This window comes from Marmota marmota, unplaced genomic scaffold (genome assembly GCF_001458135.2).
Source record: "Marmota marmota marmota unplaced genomic scaffold, marMar, whole genome shotgun sequence".
In the NCBI taxonomy this organism is placed as follows: domain Eukaryota; kingdom Metazoa; phylum Chordata; class Mammalia; order Rodentia; family Sciuridae; genus Marmota; species Marmota marmota.
Genome location: NW_026000026.1, coordinates 21192854 through 21218729, shown reverse-complemented (window position 1 = coordinate 21218729; position 25876 = coordinate 21192854). Strand labels below are relative to the sequence as shown.

General features: G+C 40.4%; 1 protein-coding gene across 1 annotated transcript in view; it reads right to left on the bottom strand.

Moving 5' to 3' along the window:
- The window catches only part of Mroh8 (maestro heat like repeat family member 8), a 63639-nt gene that overhangs the window by 23311 nt on the left and 14452 nt on the right, over positions 1–25876 (bottom strand). The window contains exons 5-13 of the mRNA XM_048810967.1: positions 20223–20302; positions 18490–18634; positions 17364–17459; positions 15898–16002; positions 10752–10887; positions 9174–9292; positions 7519–7671; positions 5261–5421; positions 1656–1791 (exon numbers count right to left, since the gene is read on the bottom strand). Of these exons, the coding sequence (XP_048666924.1) occupies positions 1656–1791; positions 5261–5421; positions 7519–7671; positions 9174–9292; positions 10752–10887; positions 15898–16002; positions 17364–17459; positions 18490–18634; positions 20223–20302 (1131 nt within the window). The remainder of the gene's footprint in view (positions 1–1655; positions 1792–5260; positions 5422–7518; positions 7672–9173; positions 9293–10751; positions 10888–15897; positions 16003–17363; positions 17460–18489; positions 18635–20222; positions 20303–25876) is intronic.

Here is a 25876-nt window from a genome sequence, read left to right as displayed (position 1 = left end):
CTGGAGAATGATATCAGCCAAATTATATTGTTATTTTATAATCATGTTCAAATATCTGACAACAAATCCCATCATTATGTACAACTATAATGCACCAATAAAAAAAATAAAAAAGAAAAAATGGCTATCCAGTCAGAAAAGGATAGGAGTAGTTCATACATTGTTAATTTTTTTTTAAAAGTCATCAAACAGTGTGTGTAATATGATCATATTAATATATATGTACATATATATAATTTTATTGACTGATTATAACTTCTAATACTATACTAAAATGACATATAGGAATTTTTAAAAAGGCATAAGTCCATAAGAAGAGAGAAAATAAAAGAAAAGACAATAGCAGATTACAAATGTTGAATTATGAAAGCAAAAAGTCATAATGATAATTTAGATCAGAGAAAGGTAAAAACTGGTAGGGGAGGAAATGCAGTAAAAAGTATATGCTGAAAGAAGGGAAGCTATGCATGTGTAGAAGCCAGGGATTTTGGGGAACTCTGTACTTTTTGCTCTATTTTGCTGTGAACATGAAACACTTTAAAAAGTAACATATATTTAAAGGAAAAAATGGGGAAAAAGTTTATCAAATATACATAAAAATGTTTAAATATGTATAAATAGTTCTAGAAAGTTCATTTTTAGGGAAATGGCACAGACATGAGCCAAGAATAGTTTTACCTTTGTTTTTGGAACCAGAAATTTAACCCAGGGTCACTTAACCACACATCTCCAGCCCATTATAAATTTTTTTATTTTAAGACAGGGTCTTGCTGAGTCCCTTAGGGCCTCTCTAAGTTGCTGAGGTTCATCTTGAACTTGCAATTCTCCTGTCTCAGCTTCTTGAGTCCCTAGGATAATAAAGCATTAGTGCACTATCTGCCTCCCCCCTTTTATTTTTGAGACAGGATTTCACTATGTAGCCCAGTTTTGCTTAGAACTCCTAGGCTCCCCAGTTTTGCTTTGAATTCCTGGGCTCCCCAGTTTTGCTTTGAATTCCTGGGCTCCCCAGTTTTGCTTTAAACTCCTGGGCTCCTGCCTCAGCTTTCAGAGCAGCTAGGATTTCAGGTGCATACCACAGTACCTGGTTCAAGATTTTATATTTTTAAAAGGATTATTATTTTAAAAAAGACAAAGACTATATAGACTATAGAGACTATTATGTGGTCTGAAGAGCCTAGAATATTTACCATCAATCCTTGTTAACCGCTGCTCAAGGGGACCTTTGCTTTCTTTTTCATCTAACTATCTATTTATTGAGGTGCTGGGGACAGAACCCAAGGCCTCACTAATGCTAGGTACTACCACTATCACTGAGCTATACCCCAGCCCATGCTTTCTATTTTATACACTTTCATATTATTTAACAATTTTCACAAAGTTGTATTACTCTTTCACTATAATGATAAATATTTTTAAAGATAAATATTTTTTTAAAAAGATTGAAGCAGGAATGTTTTAAATATATTAAACCATACCGATTCCTACACTCTCCCAGCTCTCTCCATGTCAACCTGGGTAGAGGCACTGTAGATATAAAATGGATGATAAAAACCATCTGTGAGAGGGACTAAAAATAACATTCTCTGAGTGAGGTTGGTCACCCTGGAGGGAAGCCTGGTGGGCGGAAGTTAGTGGGGAAGAGCTCAGTGACTTACAGCAACAGCCACATAGGCCATCTTCTCCTGGGTGGGCACCATATGGCATTTCTGCAGCTTCCTCAGGAGTCTCCACAGGATCCAGGTTGTGCTGGGCAGCTCTGCCTCCAGGGTTCTCCACAACTCAGTCAGATACCTAGAAACCCCAGAATAAGAAGGTTCAGGAAAGTGGCTTATCCCAGACCTATCATGACTACCACCTTTCTGGAGTCTCTGGGATCCAATCTATAAGATGGTTTCCTCTCTGCTTACTTCCTCAGTACATCAAAGGAATCTGAGTACATAATAGGTAACTTCCAAGGTTTGATTGAATCAAGTTCCCTTTGCCTGGGCACAGACTTCAAGGCCATTCATAAACTAGTCCTCACCTAACTTTCAGTACCTCTATGTCCCCCCATCACACACTCTGGGCTCTAGCCACCTGCACCATTCACCTTCGCCAAACAAATTGTGGACTTTGAAAACCTCTACCTTTGCTTACAGCATTTTCTTAAACCGGAAGACCCTTCCCCAAGTTCTCCTCTGCCCATCACCCCTTCAAGGTCCAGCTCCAGTGTCACCTCTTCTGTGTATCTTTGCTACTTCTTCACCATGTCTCTCATGAGAGTTTCCATAACCCTTTGTTTGTTTGTTTGTTTGGTACTAGAGATTGAAACCAGGGGTGCTACATCCCCAGCCCTTTTTTAAATTTTTTAGAATCTTGAGACAGGGTCTTGCTAAGTTGCTTAGGGTCTTGCTAAGTTGCTGAGTCTGATCTTGAATTTGTGATCTTGCCTCAGACTTCCAAATTGCTGGGATTACAGAGTGCACCGCCATGCCTGGCCCCATGACACTCTTCTCCTTTCTAGAGGTTACCTCAGTCTCACATGTGCCATTATCAGTTCTCTATGTGTGTGTCTATCTGAAGGAAGAGATTATGTCCGCCCTTCTAGAGATCCCTAAGGACCTAGCACAATGCCAGGTATTCAAAGGCACATCTATTCAATATAGTCTGTGGTCCTCAAATTGGCTAAGGTCAAGCCCTAAAATAAAGCTTTGATCCTACTTAGAAGAAATCTTTTTTATTTTATTATTATTTTTTTTAGTTTAGCCACTTTCCTGAACCTTCTTATTTTTTTTATGTGGTGCTGAGGATCGAATCCAGCACTTTGCACATGCTAGGCGAGTGCTCTACCACTGAGCCACAACCCTAGCCCCAGAAATCTTTTTTTTTTTTTAATATTTTTTAGCTGTTGATGGACCTTTATTTCATTTATTTATTTTATGTGGTGCTGAGAATCTAGCCCAGATCCTCATACATGCTAGGCAAGTGCACTACTACTGAGCCACAACCCCAGCCCAGAAGAAATCTTTTCTTAAGGAAAAGTAATATGTAATAATTTTCAAAAAGATTTCCAATTTTAAATTACAGCTATGGCTATCCTGGGCAATACAGAGACCTTAACTTATAAAAAAATTCTTTATTATTATAGGGCCTGAGAGTTATATAAACATTGTGCAAGTGATGGGGGAGAGAAGATTACTCTTGCTTTTAAAGGGAGTTACTCATGCTTTTAAACTTTTTTTTTTTTTCACCTTTTTCTGGTGCTACGGATCAAACCCAGGGCCTTGGACATGCTAGGCAACCCACTCTTACATTAAACTACAGGCCCCCTTGACCCAATCCATTCTTCACCTATTTTTAGAATCTATCTAGGCATTTTTGTACTACAGACAGGGTTTTTTCAAGTATGCTCTTCCAACTATCTACATGAGACTCTTTAAAACTTGAGAGCATTGGAAACTATCTAAACATTTCACTCCCTACTTTAGTAATTCTACTCTGTGAATAACAAAGCATGAAGGTCCTAAAGACTCCTGAAGGGAAGACTAGAAAGGAAATGGGGATAATGAAAAGCCTCATGGCTGAGAAAATAAGTAGATGGTAGAATATGAATGTTCATCCTGGGAAGATGTTAAGAAATTCCTTTGTTTACTCACAGTGGGATATTTTCTCTGAATTACTGAAGAACTAAATAAAATGCTTTGAGAAACTATTGTGAAAGAATTGCTCTCAAATGCTTTTGGTTCACTGCACATTTCTAAGAGTGCTATGAGTGCGTCTAAATTAGAAAACACAGTCTTTAAGCCAATGATTCACAGAAGTTAATGTGTAAAAAATATCATCTGGGGAATTTGTTAAAAATATGGAGGGATAGCTGGGTATAGTGATGCATGCCTGTAATCCCAGACACTTGGGAGGCTAAAGCAGGAGAATCACAAGTTCAAGGCCAGCCTCAGCAACTTAGAGAGGCCCTAAGCATCTTAGCAAAACCCTGTCTCAAAATAAAAAATAAAAGGGGTTGGGGAGGTGGCTTAGAGGTTAAGCCCCCTGGGTTCAATCCCTGATACAAAAAAAAAAAAAAAAGGAAGAGAAAAAGGAGGACTAAAAAAAATTAAAAAGAGGTCTGGGGATATAGCTCAGTTGTTAGAGTGCTTGCCTCACACGCATAAGGCCCTGGGTTCAATCCCCAGCACCAAAAATAAACAAACAAACAAACAAATAAATAAAATAAAATAAAATAAAAAAGAGGGAGCTCCGTGGTAGTGTGCAGGCCCTGGGTTGAATCCCCTGCACTATAAGAACAACAACAAAAAAGCAAAAGCCAAACAAACAAACAAAAACAAATAGCTGATCATGATTCCCTGCTTGTGGGCATCTTTGGAAACTGCCAGGTGCCTCTAATAGAAAACTGTCCAGCTCAAAAACCTATTTTGTCTATTTATCTCTATAATTGAATTTTCTCTATGTATATATTTATACCTTCTTTTAAAGTATCTATTTATTTACTTACTTATTTTGGGGTGAAATCATTCTGTAAGTGAATTGCCAACATCATTTTTCACCCCTCAATAATTTCAGACTCTATCTTCTGACAGAAAGCACATAATTCCACTTAACCATAATATAATTTCACACCTAAGTAAATTATATTAATTTACTAATCTAGTGTAGAGGCCCTATTTACATTTTCTCCAAATTTTCTTTTATGGCTTTTGTTTTTGATCCAGGATCCAATCAAGGTCATATAATACATTGGGTTATGTTGTTTTAGTATCTTTTTATCTAGAATGGTGCCTCTATCATTTTTTTCTTTCATGACATTAACTTTTTTGGGGGGGGAGTACAGGGGATCAAACCCAGGGGCATTTAACCACTGAGCCACATCCCCAGCCCTTTTTATTTTTTATTTTGAGACAGTGTCTCACTAAGTTGCTTAGGGATTCACTATGTTACTGAGGTGGCTTTGAATTTGTGATCCTTTTGCCTCAGCCCCTGAGTTGCTAGGATTACAAGCATACACCACCACACCCAGCTTTGACATTAACCTTTTTTGTTTGTTTTTGTAGAGTCCAATCTAATTATAGAATGCTCTTCATTCTGGCTTTTTTTGATTATCTTACATTTATGCATTATAGTCTGATTTATCTCCCAGGTAACTGTCTATATCTTACCTTCTCTACAAGAGAATCCTTAGATTTTTGAGGGCAACCCCAGTTTCAAAATACTCAGTGATATGCTACATACCCCAATTTAGTGTGGAGGCTGTACAGGGTGCTGTTACCTGTCATATGGTATTGGATGACACAGAAGGTGGCTAAGTACTATATCTGTGTACTTGGGCCTGGAGATAAACAAACTCACAGTGCTTATGATTTGTTGTCGGACTCTAGGCTGGCTGATTATGGATAGCCGGGCACATATAATTCCCATAATTTCTGGTACCTGAATAAAAAAAAAAAGAAATTACTAATATCACTGAGACCTTAACCTTGTGGGATACTGATGGTTACTGGGGTACTGTGGCCATTTCTGAAAGGTAGCTAGGAAGTGACTTTGAAACAAAATAATTTTATGAAAAAATTTAAAATCAAAACTATTTAAAGTATATCTGTATGTAAGAATTTGTAAGGCTGCATATACAATGTTATTAGTGTGTCTGAGTGATAGGATATTACTTGGATATTAATTTTACTTTTTGCTTATCTATTTTTTTCTAATTTTCTCTCAGTGATTTCATATTGATTTTATAATAAAACTAAGATACGTGTTGCAAGAAAGCTGTTTTTTTCCACTCTGACTCTGATTATGGCAGGGGTTCTTACCCACCTTCCTCTCAGATATGTCTGTCCATCCAGGTCAAGGAAGCAGGACTACTCTTCCCATCCAAACCCCTGACTTCAGGTCTCTGTGGAACTGTCAGCTCCTCAGAGAGGCTGTCCTCAACAACCTTGCACCAGATGGCTGTCACCTCCATCACCAGTCACCAGAAACTGGTGTAGGATGGGCATATGATGCAGTTCTGGCCAATGAATCATGAGGGAAAAAATCTATTGGGGGCTTTTATGAAAGATTTTCCTCGCTAAATAAAGGACAAAGAGGAAAGCAGCATGTTTCTTCTTTCTGGATAGTCTTAACCTGCTCATGAAGTCTGATATCACTGTGACCACCTTATGACCACATGAACGGGAAAAACAGAAAGATGGAAAAGTCCTTGGGTCTTTGCCTGAACACTGTTGAGTCACAGAAATTATGCTGTGTTCAGACTTCTCCAGGATAATATATCCTCTGGTGAAGCCTCCACAGTGGGTCTTCGATTTGCCACTGAGAGCACCTTCATGATCCTAGTGCCGTCTCTCCCTGCTTCCTCAGACTGCTCTTTGTGCCTCTGAGGAATTTTGTCCCATCATTCCAGCTGAGGAACACCTATAAAAACTTAAATACAGCATATAGTTATGTAGCATATTATGTATTTAATATTAATAATAAGAGTAAAGTTATAATAATTATAACATAATTCTATACATAAGCTGTAGATTGATTTCCAACCTATCTTAATGCACATGTATCAATTGTGTTGAAATATTCATGGAATTGAAAACTTGTGATTTCATTGGTTAATAGGTTAAAATATAGGTTTTCATCATTTTAAAATTGTTTTATTATTTTATTTTTGTGGTGTGGAGGGCTTGAAACTAAGGCTTCGTACATGCTAGGCAAGTACTCTACCACTGAGCTATCCCCTAGCCTCTATTTTTTCTTTTTATCAAAGCACAACGTGCACAAAATCTAAAACTCCAGTGGTCCCTTGTGTCTTTCCTCCCTATTTCCCATGTCTACCCTCCAGAGACAGCTGCTTTTATCACTTTCAATATGTTCTTCTGTATTTTAGATGATGTAGATGATTTCTTTTTCCTTATTTTCTTATTTCTTGATGTATCAACTTTAGATACATCTAGATAAATTCTCTTGATTTTAGGCTAAGTCTGCCTTTTTCTAAGGTCACTTATGGATTTTTTTTAATTGCATAAGAGCCTAAATTGAAGTTAGCATTCTCATACGTGTAAATTTTATCTCCCCAGAAAAATCCTCTTCTGGACCACACCTTAATTTTAAAAATCTCCCTGAGTAGTTTTATTTTGGTGGGGGGGTGGGGGTACTGGGGATTGAACTCGGGGGCACTCAACCACTGAGCCACATCCTCTGCTCTATTTTTGCGTATTTTATTTAGAGACAGGATCTCACTGAGTTGCTTAGTGCCTAGCTTTTGCTGAGGCTTTGAACTCATAATACTCCTACTTCAGCCTCCTGAGCCACTGGGATTACAGGCATGCATTATAGTGCTGGGCTCCCCCACCTAGTTTTTACACAGGTGTTGTTTAGAATATGCTTAATGAATGGAGGTATATTTGTAAGCAAATGGATTAAGGCTTTGACCCTGTCTGCACCAGCAGTTGTTTGCAGTTAAACAGGCACAGAAGAGACCTTGAAGCTGTGGAAGTGGAGAGGTTTTGCTGGTGTTTCACACCACTGAACTTTTACCTTCTCAAATCGGGACTCTGCATTTTTCACCAAAGTCATTAGCAACTCTCCTGCTGCCTGCTGGGTGTAGGGATGTCTCAGATTTTTGAGGCCATCCAATGTGGTCATTACGAACTGGCAGAGTTCATCTGAATTGAGGAAAACTTCAAAAACCTGAAATGATTTAGGAAAAATGAACTTCCAGTAAATATGGTATGACAGACCATGAACAAAGACAGGATTCTAAGTTAACAATCAGAGAAATGTACAAAGATGTACCAGACTGTTTACTTCCATCTTGTTTACAAAAATGAGAAATGACCCAAATGTGACCCAAATGTCTACAGCTAGTGTCAGTGCAGGACTTTTACTGCTCTGGCTTTTATAAAGCAGCTTTATTTGGAGATCCTCAGAAAGTGACACTTCCTAGGAGCAGAACTAAAGAAAAGCCCTAAGGTCTGACAGCTAACAGTGTCCCAGGCCAACTAAAATGCCCCACCAGGAGACACTGAACTTCTCATTGCCTGGACAGTATGTAAAGTCCTTCACTTGATCACACAAGGAACCAGCTACTGGACACTTACTATGCGACAGGCCATAAGCCAAGCATGTTCCACCCTGTATTTCATTCAACCCTCACAGCAACTGAGTCATCCCAACTTTTTCAGATCCCCATTGTATAAAAGAGGAATGGATGCACAAGAGATTAAATTACTTGATACCTTTGACCCTAAATGAGTAAGATCTGTTTTCTTTTTTCCCTAATTCCTAACATACCTGGTAGGCACATTGGATGCATAAATATTTGTTCTTACAATAATGAATACCTGCATTAATTAACAAGTGTGTGATTCACTGGCTCAACCACACCCTTGCAGCTCCTTCGTGTGACAAAGATTCACACGTGCAAGCAGCTGGCAATATGTGGAAGCAGAACTAGTCCTAAGAGAAATCCAAACTGAAGCAGGCCAGAGACCCCTCCCCCAGAAGACCCTTACTAAGCAGAAACCCCCACCATATTGTTACATATAGGTTCCTTTTCTTCTCAGAAAGCTTTTTACACAGGATGCCAGGAAAAACAAAAAACAAAAGCAAAAACTTCTACAGAAAGCATTGTGATTGGTAGTTTCCTCTTTTTGTAAATGCCAGGTTTGCAGAAACAAACAAATAAACTTATGAAACCACTGTCTGGTCTACAGGATGGAACAAAAATCACTTTCTGAGAACTCAAAGAAAAAAAATTGCTTTTATGTAAATCCTCCAAACCCTTCCCACTGGATAAAAGGTTCAAAGAATTTCTAAAATCTTGGTCCAGAGAATAATTTAGGCAACACAGTCAATAAACCTGCTTCCTGAAAATTTATCGGGTGTCTAGTCTCTTCTGTCTTACTTTAAAACAGTGATACTGGCCTCACTGACAGGTTGACCTGCACCACTAAACTAAGAGGACAGGTATGTAAGAGTTAGAAACATGATGTCTCCTCTCCAAACTATGGAATGTTAAGAGAACATGTTCCCCAAGCAGCTGGTTTGTTTAGTTTTATAAGAAAATACCAGAACTTTTTCCAAAGTGATTTTTACCATTTCACATGGTAAAATGGAAATCATGTACAAAGAAACAAGACTTCTGGTCACTCTTCTTCCTGGCCAACACTTCAAGTTGCCATTCTGATTACCTGGGCAATTTTGAAGGGATAACGGTAGAACCGTTTAATATTGTAGAGCTCCAGGAAATCACGACACCTTTTCAATGCTTTTCTCAAATTTTGGTGGTTTTTCTTGTCATGAGTAACATCTAAGAAGAAAGTATGAAATATTATTACTTTTTGGATTCTTTCTTTATTCTAGATTTTACAAGTTGGGTGCATCGCTACTTTGGATTCCAAGATCTCACTGAACAAAAATGCCTGGGGGCAGGGCATGTGCCAATCTGAAGGCTGATTTGCTTGCCCTTCCTTGTATAGCAATAAATAAAAAAGGCCAAAGGAAAAAGAAAAGGGCTTTTTGTAAGAGCAGAGTTTTTGAGTGATTTATGAGTTCAGATAGGGCATGCTACTATGTTTCACCATTGATGAGGAATTTTGAAGGGTCTCCTTTGAAGCTTAGGTCCCAAGAAAAGATTTTTTTTTCTTTTTTGTACAAGGGATTGAACCAAGGGGCACTTTACTACTGAGCCACATCCCCAGCCCTTTTTAATATTTTATTTAGAGACAGGACCTTGCTAAATTGCTGAGGCTAGCTTTGAACTTGTGATCCTCCTGCCTCACCATCCAGAGCCGCTGGATTACAGGTTTGCACAGCACCCCCCCCCAAAAAAAAAATTTGGCAATTCCAATAACAGAAGTCTTTATTAGTCTAGTTCTTTTGTGTGTGTGTGTGTGTGTGTGTGTGTGTGTGTGTGTGTGTGCGCGCGCGTGCGCACTAGGGACTGAACCCAGGGATGCTCTACCACTGGGTTACATCCAGCCCCTTTTATTTTTTCTTTTGAGACAGGGTCTCACTAAGTTTCTTGTTAAATTGCTGAGACAGGTTTACAACTTGCTCCTATCTCAGTCTCCTGAGATGCTGGGATTATTGGCATGTGCCACCACTTCTGGCTATTTGTGCTGATTATTGAGTCTGCCAACAGTCCTTGTGGTGCCTTATCTTTCAAGCTTTAGTGTGACCTGAAAATTTATCTATAGGAAGTCTCAATGTGCTGCCTGATATGCTCTTACCTCAACCTCTGCATAATTATTCTTTATTCTTCAGATTATCTTTAGAGAGGACTTTTCTGAGCCCCACAGCTAGATTTGATTCTTACTTATGGTCCCTGCAATTTCCCTTCATGACAGTTACCTTTATTGATAATAATAGTTATTCACTGACTCTGCCTAGAGCCCCCACTAGGTTTTGTGTAATATAAGGATTGGGACTGTTTGTGTTCTAGTTACTGTGGGATCCTGAAAAAGTAATAAATAAACATTTGTGGGAAAAATAAATGAATGAAGGACCCAAAGATGGCAGGAACCTCTCCCACTTATGAACAATCAACCACTCCATGGCCACGCAGATGGATGATAATGATTCAGAGTTATGACTCTAATGATTGAATTAACATTGTGTCATCTCTGTCTATAGACTGTGTACCTTTCTCTGTATGAACAACAGTGAAAAGGCTTTCTAGAACAAGGGGAAGGAGGGCACAGGAGGGTTGATGCAATGTTGCACTAGAGAATTGGGTTGCAGCCTGGCTGCCCCCAGCACTGCCTTACACTTCATCCGCAGGGTGATATGCAGCAGGTAGTGTGTGCCCTCGGCAGCCTCCTCTGCCACAACTTGCAGTGGGTCCCCACACAACAACGCCATCACAGCCACTAGGTGTCCAAGTCTTTGGAATCGCAATGGAGGCTAATTGAAAAGGAAAAAGAAAAATGCCATCAGAATACAGGTGTATTTAGTGCCTTAAATTTAGGTTGTTGAGAAGCAATCCCACTTCTATCTCCAATTCAAGAGAAGCTCAAAGATCATATTCAGCCTTTAGTTCTCTGAAGAGTTAACATTTAACCTGGATAGATACAACAGCACCAGTAGATGGCATTAAATAGGCCAATTATAATATAAGTAAACAATCTGAAAAATGAAGATTTTTTTTTTTTTTTTGCTTTAAAGAGAGAGAGAGGGGCTGGGGATGTGGCTCAAGCGGTAGCGCGCTCGCCTGGCATGCGTGCAGCCCGGGTTCGATCCTCAGCACCACATACAAAATAAAGATGATTGTGTCCGCCGATAACATAAAAAATAAATATTAAAAATAAATTCAAAAAAAAAAAAAAGAGAGAGAGAGAGAATTTTAATATATATATATATTTTTTTTTTAGTTTTCGGAGGACACAACATCTTTGTTTGTATGTGGTGCTGAGGATCGAACCCGGGCCGCACGCATGCCAGGCAAGGGTGCTACCGCTGGAGCCACATCCCCAGCCCATGAAGATGTTTTGTGCATAAAGATGTTCCTTGTAGCACTATTTTTCAAGATCACATTTTGGGAAATAATTGCTCCATAATGCTAAAGAGAATTATGGTACAGGCATTCTAGGAATGCAACCATTACAAATCAACTAGCTGAGGAATTTACAATACTAGAAAACATGCTATTCTGATGAGCAAAATGGTGGATGCAAAGTGAGATATAGCATTTAATGCTATTTTAAAATTTTTCTTATTGAGGCTGGGTACACTGGCACACGCCTATAATCCCAGTGGCTTGGGAGGCTGAGACAGGAGGATCACAAGTTCAAAGCCAGCCTCAGTAACTTGGTGAGGCCTTAAGCAACTCAGAAAGACCCTCTCTCTAAATAAAATACAAAAAAAAGGGCTGGGGATGTGGCTCAGTGTTTAAATGCTCCCTGGATTCAATACCCTGTACAAAAAAAAAATTGTTTATTGACACTCTACATTATTATGGAAAAAATAATGGCTGCTGGTAAAAATCATACTATAAAAAGAAATGTAATTTAAAATAGTGAAAAAAATAGTAAAAATTTAAATTAAAGCAGAAAATATTAATGAAATCAAGAATTTAGGGCTGGGGATGTGGCTCAAGCAGTAGCGCGCTTGCCTGGCATGCGTGCGGCCCGGGTTTGATCCTCAGCACCACATACAAACAAAGATGTTGTGTCCGCCGAAAACTAAAAATAAATAAATAAATAAAAGAGTTTGCCACCACTCTGGGCTCTTATCTAAACTTTAAAAAAAAAAATAAAATAAAATAAAAAAAAAAAAAGAATTTAGTTAGCAGGCAGAACTCATGTTATCATTTGCTTGAGGCAGGCCACAGAGCTAGGCTCTGAACTTTCTCGTATTGTGGCTAATGTAGAGGTGCACACAATGTCCTGTATTAATATGATTCCCTCTGTGTATAAAAAGCAAACAGACATGCAGATGCAGCACAATTTTTCCCCAGATTGAGGCAGAAATAAATTTCTTCTGCAGCTCTTCAAAAATAAGACAAGAAATATTGTGGGGCTGAGGCTGTAGCTCAGTGGTAGAGTGCTGGCCTAACACGTGTGAGACACTGGGTTCGATCCGCAGCACCACATAAAAATAAATAAAACAAAGGTACTGGGCTGGGGATGTGGCTCAAGTGGTAGCGCGCTCGCCTGTCATACGTGCGGCCCGGGTTCGATCCTCAGCACCACATACAAACAAAGATGTTGTGTCTGCCAATAACTAACTAAATAAATAAATATTAAAAAAAAAAAAAAAAACAAAGGTACTGTGTCCATTTACAATTAAAAATATTTTTTTAAAAAACAAAATATTATGAACATCAACCTCTAGAGTCTGTTTAGAGTAAACAAAGCAACACCTGTGCAAAGATGTAAGCTACAGACCAGTTGATCAGGGGGAAGCAGGAGCCAGATCACACAAGACCTTGTGTTCTAACAATAGCTGCAAATCACTGGATCAAAAGAGTCCATGGGGAAAGAAGAAGAAAAAATAAAGAACACACAACTGGGAAAAACAAACAGAAACAAAACAAGGGCTGGGGATGTGGCGGCCCAGCATGCACCAGGCCCGGGTACTGTGGGACCTCTTTCCAAATCCTTGCCTTTCTCTTTTTTCAGTCTCTTACATCTCCAGCACCACAAAGCAATCCAAGCAAACAAAACAAGGAAAAGAGTGACTAAGTCTCAAGAAGAGAATTCTGGCTACAGAGAGGGAATAAATTAGATGGAACTAAAATGGAATCCTTCACCCTAGTACTCATGCACAAAAAGTACTTGGAAGGAATAAATAAAAATATTAAGGGTGTCTATCTCTAAATGATGACAACAACAAGCTAATAATTTTTATTCCTTCTACTTTTAAATTACATTTAAAATTTTTTTCTATGATGAATATGTTGATATTCTCAACATTAAAAACTCCAAAGTAGAATGTAATGCTAAGTGAAGTAAGCCAATCCCAAAAAACCAAATGCCTAATTTCTTCTCTGAAATCAGGATGCTAATTCATAATGGGGATGGGTGGTGGAGCATGGGAGGAACAGAGGGACTTTAGATAGGGAAAGGGGAGGGAGGGGAAGGAAAGATAGTGGAATGAGATGGACCTTATTACCCTAAGTACAGGTATGAAAACACGAATGGTGCAACTTTACTTTGTGTTCAACGAGAGACATAAAAAATTGTGCTCTATTTGTGTAATATGGATTGAATTGCATTCTGCTGTCATATATAACTAATTAGAATAAATAAAATATTTTTTTTAAAAACTCCAAAGTGTTTTATCACACACACAAAAAAATCACTGGAGAATTATGTGCCTAGTCTGGTCACTAAGTCCTTCTTTAATATTCTCTTTCTTATTCTGTTTTTGATTGCATTTTGCTTTTTTTAAAATATTTATTTTTAGTTGTAGTTGGACACAATATCTTTATTTTATTTACTTATTTTTTATGTTGTGCTAAGGATCAAACCCAGGGCCTCGCACGTGCTAGGCAAGTACTCTACCACTGAGCTACAACCCCAGCCCTGCATTTTGCTTTTTTGAGAGAGGGTCTTACTGTGTTGCCAGGCTAGCCTTGAACTTGTAATCCTCTTGCCTCAGCTTCATGAGGAGCTAGAACTCCAGGCACATACCAACAACATGCCCAGCCTTTTAAATTCTTTATCTTTATTTTTCTTTCCTTTTTTTTTTCTTTCTTTTTGATGGTACTATTGATCAAACCCAGGGCTTAAGGATGCTAGGCAAGTGGCCTACCACTGAGTTATGTCCTTGACCCCTACATTTATTCTTTAGGTTTCTTTGAGAATATGAAAAGAGTTATGGACTCAGAGAACTTACATTTGCCTAAACTCATTAAACTATAAATGGGGTGGATTTCATTTTCTATATAAATTACAACTCCATATAAGAAAAGCTATATTGGGTGGGGATGTGGCTCAAGCGGTAGCGTGCTCGCCTGGCATGCGTGCGGCCTGGTTTCGATCCTTAGCACCACATACACAAAGATGTTGTGTCCGCTGATAACTAAAAAATAAATATTAAAAAATTCTCTCTCTCTCTCTCTCTCTCTCTCTAAAAAAAAAAAAAGCTATAGAAATTTTCTAAAAAATCTAGAAGATTACACCACGAAAAATTCTGGAACTACTTCTGGATGTTCATAGACCCCCACAAGGCACCTAGGATAAATATTCCTATATTAACAACTCTCTAGGGGAAAAAAATGCTAAGGAAGACCCTAGGGTCCAGAGAGAGATTATGTGTACAGGAGGGAGTTGTCTGAAACTCTCCTCTTCTTTAATCTGTAGCTAAAATTAGAGGTTGAGGAATGTAGAAAGAAGAATGCATTGTTGTTATTGGAATTGTAGGTGGTCAGTGATGCCAGATGTTACTTGTCTTCCGTCACTAAGAAGAAAAAAAAAGGAAGTAAAATAGTTTAAGGGGCCAAATTTACTTCAATAAGGAGGTAGAAAGTTTATATATATTTTCCATGTGAAAAATAAGAAAGATGGTGGAATGCTTTTAAACACAACTGTTAGAACATCTATATTGAGAACAACTTCAATGAGGAAAATTCTGGTGTAAGGACCCAACCTTACTATCCCACCAAGTTATCTTCCAATTCCCAGGCCTTATTACACAGATTCTAGAAATGATGAGAGGAGAATGGGAGCAGCTTCAGTGGCTAAAAGACCTGCTCAGCGAAGGAAAAAGAGAGGTTTGTAGAAGAAGAATGGAATAGATCCAGGGAAAACTTTAGTTTGGGGAAATTCTTTTTAGAAGTTACAGAGGAGGATTCAAAACAATTGAGAGGTAAGAGACTGATAAAGAGAAAGGCAAGTATTTGTAAAGAGGCACCATAGTACCATTCGCTCTGAGATGGTGCGAGATATTTAAATTTATTTACTTGAATTGGCCTGCTGGACTTCATTTCTTCAAAAGCAATCTGCACAGGGCTGGGGCTGTAGCTCAGCGGTAGAGCACTTGCCTAGAATGTGTGAGGCACTGGGTTTGATCCTTAGCACCATATAAAAATAAATAAAATAAAGGTGTCGTGTCCATCCACAATTAAAAAATATATTTTTTAAAAATAAAAGCAATCTGCACAGACATGGGGCCATAGTGGGCTCTCAGACATTTTCAGATTACACTTATTCATTCATTCATTCATTCATTCAAAAGCATTACTATATCATTAGGTTCCAACTTGCTTTCTCAGCAATGGAGATACAAAGATTAACACACAGTACCTGGCCTCCAGCTGCTCATCTTTTAAGAGAGGGGCTGAATACTGTGATACCACATGAGCACCAAGAGGCCCCAGGCCCCAGGCTGGGAGTCCTAAAGAGAGGGGGGAACAGGCAGTGGAAGGATGGCTTTGGATCCTTCTTCCTCTGCAACCAGAGGGCTGCTCACCTTCAGGCAGAGGTGTTTGGATAAGCACTTCAGAACCTGGGCCATGCTGGCTGTCGCCCGCTTCCGCTCATGGTCCTTTGGTGACTGTAACCAGGGGTCCAAGTGCTGCAAAAAATAAAGGGAGGCAAAGTGGCTCATCAGGAATATCTGGGATAACACTTTTATTCTCTTTGGAAGAAAATGTGGAAAGAGAAGACCCATATTACTTTGATGTTTGCAAATATCTCCCTAAATGCCAAACTGGCTTAGGATGGAGAGGAAGGCAGGTGAGGACGAGCGAGAGTGAGGAGCCTGTGGTCAGCAGGGCTGGCTTCTACGCAGGCTGATTGCCTAGACTTATCTCTCTGCCTCCTAATTCTTCAGTTAATTATTTGACTTTTCTCTTTCTTTAGCCCTTTCCAGTCTGCTTTGGAAAGAAATAAAATTAATAATGTGCTAGTAAAGAACTCTGGAAATGGAGAAGTTGAATCTGCCTGAAAAGTCAGGGAAGGACTCAACGGAGAAGATCTAGCCACGAGAGGAGCTCATAAAGAGGCTTTTCGAGTAGAAAACATGGCTTGAATTAAGCTCTCAAGGAAGGAAAATACATAGTACAACTAGATAAAGGGGAGAAACCCAATCTGACAGATAGATTAATGTACAAATGGAGGAGGAATAAGAATAATGTTAAGGTCAGCTACGGCAAGGATAAATGCCCATCTGTACTTAGGCGCACATGATTAATAACAGCTTAAAGGGAAATTCTTTTCTGGGATATCTGCACCTTTAAAAAAAAGATCAAGTCGGGCATGGTGGCACATGCCTGTAATCCCAGCTACTCTGGAGGCTAAGGAAGGAGAATCACAAGTTCAAAGCCAGTCTCAGCAACTTAGGGAGGTCCTAAGCAACTCAGTGAGACCCTGTCTCCAAATAAAAAATTTTAAAGGGCTGGGAATGTGGCTCACTGGTTAAGCACTCCTGGGTTCAATCCCTGGAGAGGCAAAAGAGCAACTGCAGTTAATGCACACTACGGATGGACTGGCATACAGTGGAACAGCTACAGGTGGGAGCATGTGGTCACTTATGACCTCTGAGTCCCACCTAGTGGGAAGGCTGCTTATTTAATAACTCATGAGGCTGATTCTCTTCCCTGGTCACTGACTGAAACCATTCTATGCTAGGAAAGAATAATAATTTAAGGAACACTTATGGCAACCATTTAAACCATGTATTAAGGTCATTTATTCAATATTCACAGTAATTATTATCTCCATGTCAAGAAACAGAAATGAGACTCTGAGAAAGAAAATTCCTTCCAGAAGTTAAATCAAGGACTTACAACCAAGGACTGGCAGTGAGGAGATCAGAACTGACAGCTGATCTCCCAGCTACTGCATGCCTCCTACCAATACCCTCCCACATCTTCTTCTACCCCTTTCTCCAGTGAATAGGAGTAGTTTCCCATTCCACCCTCACACCTCACTTACCTGAAAAATGGTGTCAAGATTTTCCAAATGTGGGTCTTTTACCACCAAAATCTGGAGCATCTCGGAGAATGCCTGGAACGTTTGCCTGTAGAGACACTGAACAGGGAAAGGATCAGCAATCGCCCTCCCCATGAAGTTCCCCAAGCTCTGTACACTTAAGACTTTCCTCAAAGGTGCAAACTCTGGGTAAAAGTACCTGTAGACAGTTTGTGGCATGAGATGAACCAGAATAAATCTTCATTTCAAATGGATGCCTCAGCATTACTAGGACTATGATTATCTGATTCTAACTACATCTGGGGAACTACTTCAGGGTCCTCAAGATACAGGTGACTCTTTCTGACATCTTGAAACACAGGAATAAATCTTCTTAGGTAACTGCTTGACCAGTCAGTGTAGCAGCCACAGAAGAAAATCATGGACTTTACACTTACCCTCCCCCTTCCAGGAGGCTCCCCTCTCTCCTCCTTCAATTCAATTCTCACTCTTATCTGGAAGGTTTTCCCTGACCACCCTAAGTAAAAAAGCCCTGTGCCTCTCAACTATGGCACCTTTCTTCCTCTTTCTCTGCCTTTTTTTTTTTTTTTGTAACTAACACTTAACTTGCCAGTAGACACACTTATCCTTCAAGGGTTTACCTCTGCACTAGAATGTAAGCTCCACTTTGTATTTCCATTGCCTATCCCAATGCTTAGCACACAGTGATCCACAAATATGTCTCTAAAATACGTGCACAAGTATGCCCACCTTATTTTTTTGTTTTGTTTTGTTTTTTAGTTGCAGATGTACACATACCTTTATTTTACTTATTTATCTTTATATAGTGCTGAGGATCAAACCCAGTGCCTCACTCATGCTAGGCAAGTACTCTTCCACTAAGCTACAACCCTAGCCCCACTTCCATCTTATTTTAAAGTCAAAAAGAAATAAAGGAGGAGTGAAGGAAAAAATGAGAGAACAAAAAGTTAAGGGAAGACAGGCTTTCATCTAATCCAACCAACTGTTTTATTCACTGGACTTGATTAAATGGTTTTTGGCTAGTTTCAAACAACTGAATGTTCTCAAAGGGCTGAGACCTTTAGTAACTTCCCTTGATGGGAAGTTACTAAAGCAAAGCCTGAGTTACCTCTGTGTCGTAGGGCCCACTGGGAGTGATTTCCTGCAGCTGGGTAAGAGTCTTTAGCGGGGGCAGAGTGATCATACTTCTGGTGATAAGCTGGAACAAGTCAGCTCGATCTTCAGAGCCAAACAGCAAATGGACGTTGTGGTAACTAAGAAAAGAAAGTTTAGGAAGAGCAAGTTGGGAAGAGCAAGTTGGGAAGAGCGTTTGATTTGATATTGATAAACAGGGATTCAAAATAATGGGCCAGAGTTGTAGCTCAGTGGTAGAGGGCTTGCCTAACATGCACGAGGCACTAGGTTCAATCCCCAGCACCACAAAAAAATAAATAAATAAAATAAAGGTAATATGTCCATCTATAACTAAAAAATGTTTTTTAAAAAATAACTAAAATGGAAAGGGTAGTTGGGTAGGTGTATCTCAAATGGAAGAGATAAGTGACCTGGCTCATCAGTCTATTTAGATGAACTTCCCCCGAAGAAGTCACTGGAGTGACATCCCTTCAGGCTTTCCTCCAGCTCAGCCACAAGAGTAAAGTCTGCTACAGTCACTGTAGCAAGATGCCACTTTCCAAAATATGTTCTGATGAATACTAGTTTGGGGAATAGTGAGTTGAATTAAGTTAACCATGGAGCAGAGCATGGTGGTGCATGCCTGCAATTCCTGCAACCTGGCTGAGACAGGAGAATTACAAGTTTGAGGTCAGCCTCAGTGACTTCATGAAAGCCTGTCTCAGAAATAAAAAGATCTGGGGGTGGGCTTGGGATGTGGCTCAAGCCGTAGTGTGCTTGCCTGGCATGCGTGCGGCCTGGGTTTGATCCTCAGCACCACATACAAAGATGCTGTTTCCACCGAAAACTAAAAATAAATAAATAAATAAATATATTTTTTTAAAAAAAAGATCTGGGGGTGTAGGTCAGTGGTAGAGCACCCCTGGGTTCAATCCCCAGTACCACAAAAACAAAAACAAGGAAACTCTTTTTTTTTTTCCTTTTTGGTACTGAGGATTGAACCCAGGGGCACTCGACTACTGAGCCATATCCTCAGCCCTATTCTGTATTTTATTTAGAGACAGGGTCTCACTGAGTTGCTTAGCATCTTGCTGTTGCTGAGGCTGGCTTTGAACTCACAATCCTCCTGTCTCAACCTTCCGAGCTGCTGGGATTACAGTTGTGTGCCACTGCACCCTGTGAGGAAACTTTTTAAACTACAGGACATTTCAGTCCTTTAATCATTTTAATCACTGCATTAAACCTCCAAGACAGGTAGACATCAGGCAGCCCTTGCAACAACCTCTTAGACCTTAGAATTTATAGTCATGAAACATGTATTGTGGGTCACTCTCCACCGAATATACTTTGGACAAAACTGAATTCTAAAAAGGTTCCAACTAGGTCCTTCAGATATGGATGGTAGTGTACATAAAATCAAAGTTCTTATACAAAAGCATGGGTCTGGGGTGCTGCGGCTGCGGCTCAGTAGCAGAGCGCTTGCCTAGCATGTGTGAGGCATTGGGTTTGATCTGTAGCACCACGTAAAAATAAACAAATAAAATAAATGCATGCTGTCCATCTTCAACTACAGAAAAATTTAGAAAAAAATCAAAAAGCATGGGTTTGTCTTCCTTCCCATAATCTAAACAGTTTTCAAATGTTAAAATATGAAACATGTCAGTGGACTCTGGCATTGACCCTGAGTAAGGAACCAGGATGTATGTGTAAAGTGCACGAGGGTATCACCTGAGGTTAGCAATAGTAACAAAGACCTCCTGGCGCACGGGGCTGAACAGAGATCGCAGGGGCTCCTCTTGTACCAGGTCCTGCAGGGAGAGGTAAAGAACTTTAGAGGGCCAAGAATTTCCAACTCCTGAGGCCAGAGATGGTCAGAGGCACAGGTGGCCGGCAAGGACAGCAGCAGGCTTTTCTGGGCCCTGCTCTGGGGTCCTAGGACTGGTGGCAGGACAGTGAAGGAGCTAGGAGTTTATACTCTGGACCAGACCCCAGACCATGGTTCTTCCTCTTACTAGCTGTTTAGTTGTCAAGTTATTGAGCCTCCCTGTACCTCCATTCCTCATCTGTAGAATGTGATATAATACTACTTAGCTCTATGGAGGTGGCTGAGTACTGAACAAGCAAACCTAGTAGCTCTCAATAAATGTTAGTATCTATTATTCAGTATTTTTTTAAACCAGAGATAATTTCTAGTGTAGGCATTCTAATTCTATTAAACCAATTGTCTCTACTACCAGGTCTAATATCATTCTGAGTTTCTTGTCCTGGAAAAGGAAATGACTTTTGGTTTGCAATTTGACAGGAAGAGTTGCCTTGCTATGCTGGGAAAATCTGCAGTGATAGAGAGGGAACAAAGGGAGCTTGGGGAGCTCGATGGCCCGTTGGCTTGAGTTCTGGCTCTGCCACTTACCACATGACCCTGGGTGTATCATACAATTTTCCTATGTCTGAGTTCCTCATCTGTATGGGAGAATTGAGACATATCTCAGGGAGTGAATATGAGCAGCTACCATACAAGTAATGTTGATGTGAATGTTGTGGAAACCTTACTGGACTGTCTACCCTGCTTCTCTGGAAACTTCTCTAGTCCCTAGCCTCACAACTGTGTTGTTTCTGAGTTATTTTGTTCTCCCAGCCACAACTTATCTGTCCAAAAGTGAACACTAAAACCAAATAGATTCTCACAGGGATCTGGAATTGGGACCAAGAGTGTCAGCTTGGTGTGGTGGCGCACACCTGTAATCCCAATGGCTTGGGAGGCTGAGACAGGAAGATTGCCAGTTCAAAGCCAGCCTCTGCAAAAAGTGAGGTGCTAAGCAATTCAGTGAGCCCCTGTCTCTAAATAAAATACAAAATTGGGCTGGGGATGTGGCTCAGTTGCTGAGTGCCCCAGAGTTCAATCCCAGTACCATAAAAAAAAAAAAAAAAAGAGTGAAGAGTGTCAATCTTTCTGGCTAGTCTTCTGAAAGCAGAAAATTTTAAATTTGGGAGTGCTGGTCCCTATGAACAAGGTCAAAGAGAGCTAATTTGGGGAAGAAAGAAGAGAGAGTGGATGGGAAGAAAAACCAAAGTGCACTCAAAAGAGCAAAGATAAGAGATGGAGAGAAAGTTCTCTCCAAGCAAGTGGAAGAAAAGCTTCTAGTGTGAGATTCCTTCCCTTCCTGGGGCAGGCTGCTCCTCCTATCATGGGGTTCTGGGGAACATTCGCATCCTTAGAACCAATCCCTTGTTTTGTGTTTTCAGCTGTCTGCAGTGGATTTCTCTTACCAAACAGACATCACTAGGAAGTTAGGAGGCAGTAAGTGCTCAATAAATATTACCAGGTTCCCTTTCTGAGCTTTTATCTTCTCACTCTCTGACTCAGGTCTTGCTGGTGGCCTGCTGCTCATCTTTGTTTCCTCAAGGATCTCAGTTATTTTTATGGCTTTATAGGCTGGAAGGGACAAATTGTAAGACTCTATCCTCAGCCTTCACAGCTCTCCCAGGCGTCCAGTTGCTCAGGTCAGGTTATCTTAAGGGCACCACCACTAAGATCACAGCCATGATCTTTCATTATCTTCCCCACTCCCAAGAACACAACTGCCTAGGCTTCAATACTTGCCAATGGCACCCTTTCTCAGGACTCATGAAGAAAGATGACTTGTGTTTTTTTGTCTTTTGTTCCCTCCCATGTCCCATCAATTGTGGTAGGTTATGTGGTTCTCCATTCTGTAGCTAAGTAGCTCACATGGATGGAGGCAGTGGTCTTGGCTGAACCCCTAGGCCTGCAGTCCTTCCTGAGTTCAATTTATTTGACTCAATTCAGCCAGAATGATTTTGATTTTCTTTTCTTTTTGGCAATAAGAATGGAAGCCAGGGGCTGGGGATGTGGCTCAAGTGGTAGCGCGCTCGCCTGGCATGCGCGGGGCGCTGGGTTCCATCCTCAGCACCACATAAAATAAAATAAAGATGTTGTGCTCACTGAAAACTGAAAAATAAATATTAAAAAATTCTCTCTTTAAAAAAAAAAAGAATGGAAGTCAGATGCTCTACCAGTGAGCTATGTCCCCAGGCCTTTTGATTTTTTATTTTGAGACAGGATCTTGCTAAGTTGCTTAGGGCTTCTAAGTTGCTGAGGCTGATCTCAAACTTGTGATCCTCCTGCTTCAGCTTCCTGACTTGTGGATTACAGGCATGTGCTAGTGCTCCTGGCTTTTTTTTTTTTTTTCTTAATTAGGCATTAAAGACTTGTAATAGGAGGGCATGGTGGCACATGCCTGTAATCCCAATGACTTGGGAGGCTGAGGCAGGAGGATCACATGTTCAAGGCCAGTAGGTGCAATTCAGTGAGACCCTGATTCAAAGTGAAAAATAAAAAGGGCTGGGGATGTAGCTCAGTGGTTAGGCGCCCCTAGGTTCAATCCCTAGTACCAAAAAAAAAAAAAAAAAAGGCTTATTATGTTATTTGTTCATAGTTAATTATGGAAGCCACTACAGGGATTCAGAAGTAAGTGCCTATTTTTTGTTTGTGAAGTATTTGTGCAGCAGGAACCTCTTGGACTTACTGCTCAGAGGACAGCAATGTCCCCAACTGTCTGGGCAGGTCACCAGTATATAAGTAGGAATCCCAGCAGTCATATCACCACTATGTGATCTGTCAGACACACCTGATTGATGCAGGTGAATAACCCCATCTGGGCCAATCAGATTCTTTCTTGCAAAATTTGGAATTTTAGAGTGAAAGACACAGACCAGGAGCTGCAAGAGATTTTAGTCATAGTGTCAGAAAAGCAGTCCCTGTCTTTGAAACCCTGGAAGCTGTCCTAGAACTTGCTCTTCTGGAGGCTGGATTATTATACCCCTTCCTTAGATTGTAAGAGAGAGAGATCGCAGCATCTTTTTGGTTTTGCTTTTTATTTATTTATTTAGCTTAAAAATATCTTTATTTATTGATTTTTATGTGGTGCTGAGGATCGAACCTAGTGGCTCACACGTGCGAGGCAGGTGCTCTACCACTGAGCTACAGCCCCAGCCCCATTTGCTTTTTAAACTTAAGTGAGCCAGAACTGATTTTTATTACTTGCTCCAAGAAGAATCTTACTAAATTTTAACAAGAAGAGTCATTTTTTACTCCAACTTCTTAATGAAAGCCAGACAGATATTAACATCTCCATTTAATAGGTGGCACTACTAAGATTTAGAGAAGTTGTGTGCTTTGTTTAAGGTAGGCAGGGTTTTGTGGAAGACCCAAGATGCAGAATAAGAACGAAGTCACAAGGAACAGTGGCATGATCCCAGCGATTTGGGAGGCTTAGGCAAGAGAATTGTAAGTTCAAGACCAACCTCAGCAATTTAGCAAGGCCCTAAGGACTTTGTGAGACTGTCTCAAAAAAAAAGGAGCTAGGTGCTGTGGTGTCGGGAGCTGCCATATAGGAAATGAGCGCCCCTTAGCCTTGAGAGATGAGAATGTGGAGATGTGGCAAGCCAGCCTTGGGTGTGTGTGTGTGTGTGTGTGTGTGTGCGTGTGAACGATGAGCACTGAGCGCACAGAGTGGACCGAACTCTTGTTGCCCCTCTGTTTGGGCGGGTCTCACTCTGGTCTTTTCACTTGCTCTGCTGTGACCCCCACACAGCTCATGAGATGGGCATGGCCTCCTTAGATGTCAGTCAATCTGCTGATATCAGACATCATGAAGCTAGACTCAACTCCCTGAAACCTGCCCCCTTGCTTCATTTGAATGGCTTTTCCCCAATAAAAGGGTTGAGAGAACCCGCATGCTCTCTTTCCAAGGACCCCTATGGTTAGAGGAGCCATCACAGACCCAATGAAAAGGTATTTCTCTGTCTCTGTGTGGTTATTTCATGCAGCCCAGTTCATCTGGAGTTACCCTGAGTGTTTTAGTCGTGAGACACGACACCATGGTGCACGTCTGTAATCCCAGGGGCTTGGGAGGCTGAGGTAGGAGGATCTTGAGTTCAAAGCCAGCCTCAGCAACAGCGAGACACTAAGCAACTCAGTGAGACTCTTTCTCTAAATAAAATACTAAATAGGGCTGGGGATGTGACTCAGTGGTTGAGTGCCCCTGAATTCAATCCCCAGTACCAAAAATAAATAAATAAATAAATAAGGGCTGGGGAGTATTGCTTATTGGTTAACCAACCCTGGGTTCAATCCCTAGTTAAAGAAAGGAAGGAAGGAAAGAAGGAAGGAAGGAAGGAAGGAAGGAAGGAAGGAAGGAAGGAAGGAAGGAAAGGAGGGAGGGAGGGAGAAAGGAGGAAGAAAGAAAAAGAATGAAGATGGAGTCCCAAGCTGGCAAAGAATTAAGAGGCTCTAAGAATAAGACTTGGTTACATTAAAATTTGATTACAACAGGTCTTGATGTCTGTTGATTTTCACTAAAAACCATTCCTCTGGCTGGGTGTAGTGGTGCCTGTCTGTAATCCCAGCAGCTCAGGAGGCTGAGGCAAGAGGATCCAGAGTTCAAAGACAGCCTCAATTTAGGGAGGCCCTAAGCAACTTATCAAGACCCTGTCTCAATATAAAATATAAAAGGGGCTGGGGATGTGGCTCAGTGGTTAAGCATCCCTGGGTTCACTTCCCCAGTACAAAAATAAACAAACAAAAAATCCATTTGTCTGGCCATTCTACTGCATAACAGCATGCGCGCTGGTATTGGAATAGTCAAGTAGTAATCTTTACCTTTCCATCTGAGGGCCTCATCTAGTGCCCCTTTTTTCTCTTTTCTCTCAATCTTACCCACCACATCTTTCAAGGTTTAGATCAGGAGGTCTACCTGAATTAATTTTATTCCAATTCTGTTATCATTTTTTTTTAGTTGTAGTTGGACACAATTTATTTATTTATTTATTTTTATGTGGTGTTAAGATCAAACCCAGGGCCTCGCACGTGTTAGGTGAGTACTCTACTGCTGAGCCACAACCCCAGCCTCTGTTATCATTTATTTTCTACATGCCATACTATTCTCTTTTTCTTCTTTTTAATAGTTTTTTTTTTGTCTGTTTATGTTGCTGGGGATTGGACCCAGGGCCTTGCACATGCTAGGCAAGTGCTCTACCACTGAGCTATATCCCCAGGCCTAGACTTTTTTTTTCAAGAAATGTTTCTTTTATTGTTGTTGTTTCTTTCTTTCTTTTTTCCAGTTTTTTAAGAGACAGGGTTTTACTATGTGGCCCAGGCTGGCCCCAAATTCCTGGGCATAAGCAATCCTCCTGCCTCAGCCCACTGAGTAACTGGACTACAGGCACATACCACCATGCCTGGTTTCAACAGATTTTTAAAATATATTAATTTTTTGTGTGTGTGGCAGAAGTGTAATGAGCCGTATTTAAAGTATAGAGTTAGATGATTTGGGGTGTTTATGACATCCATGAAATCATCCCAT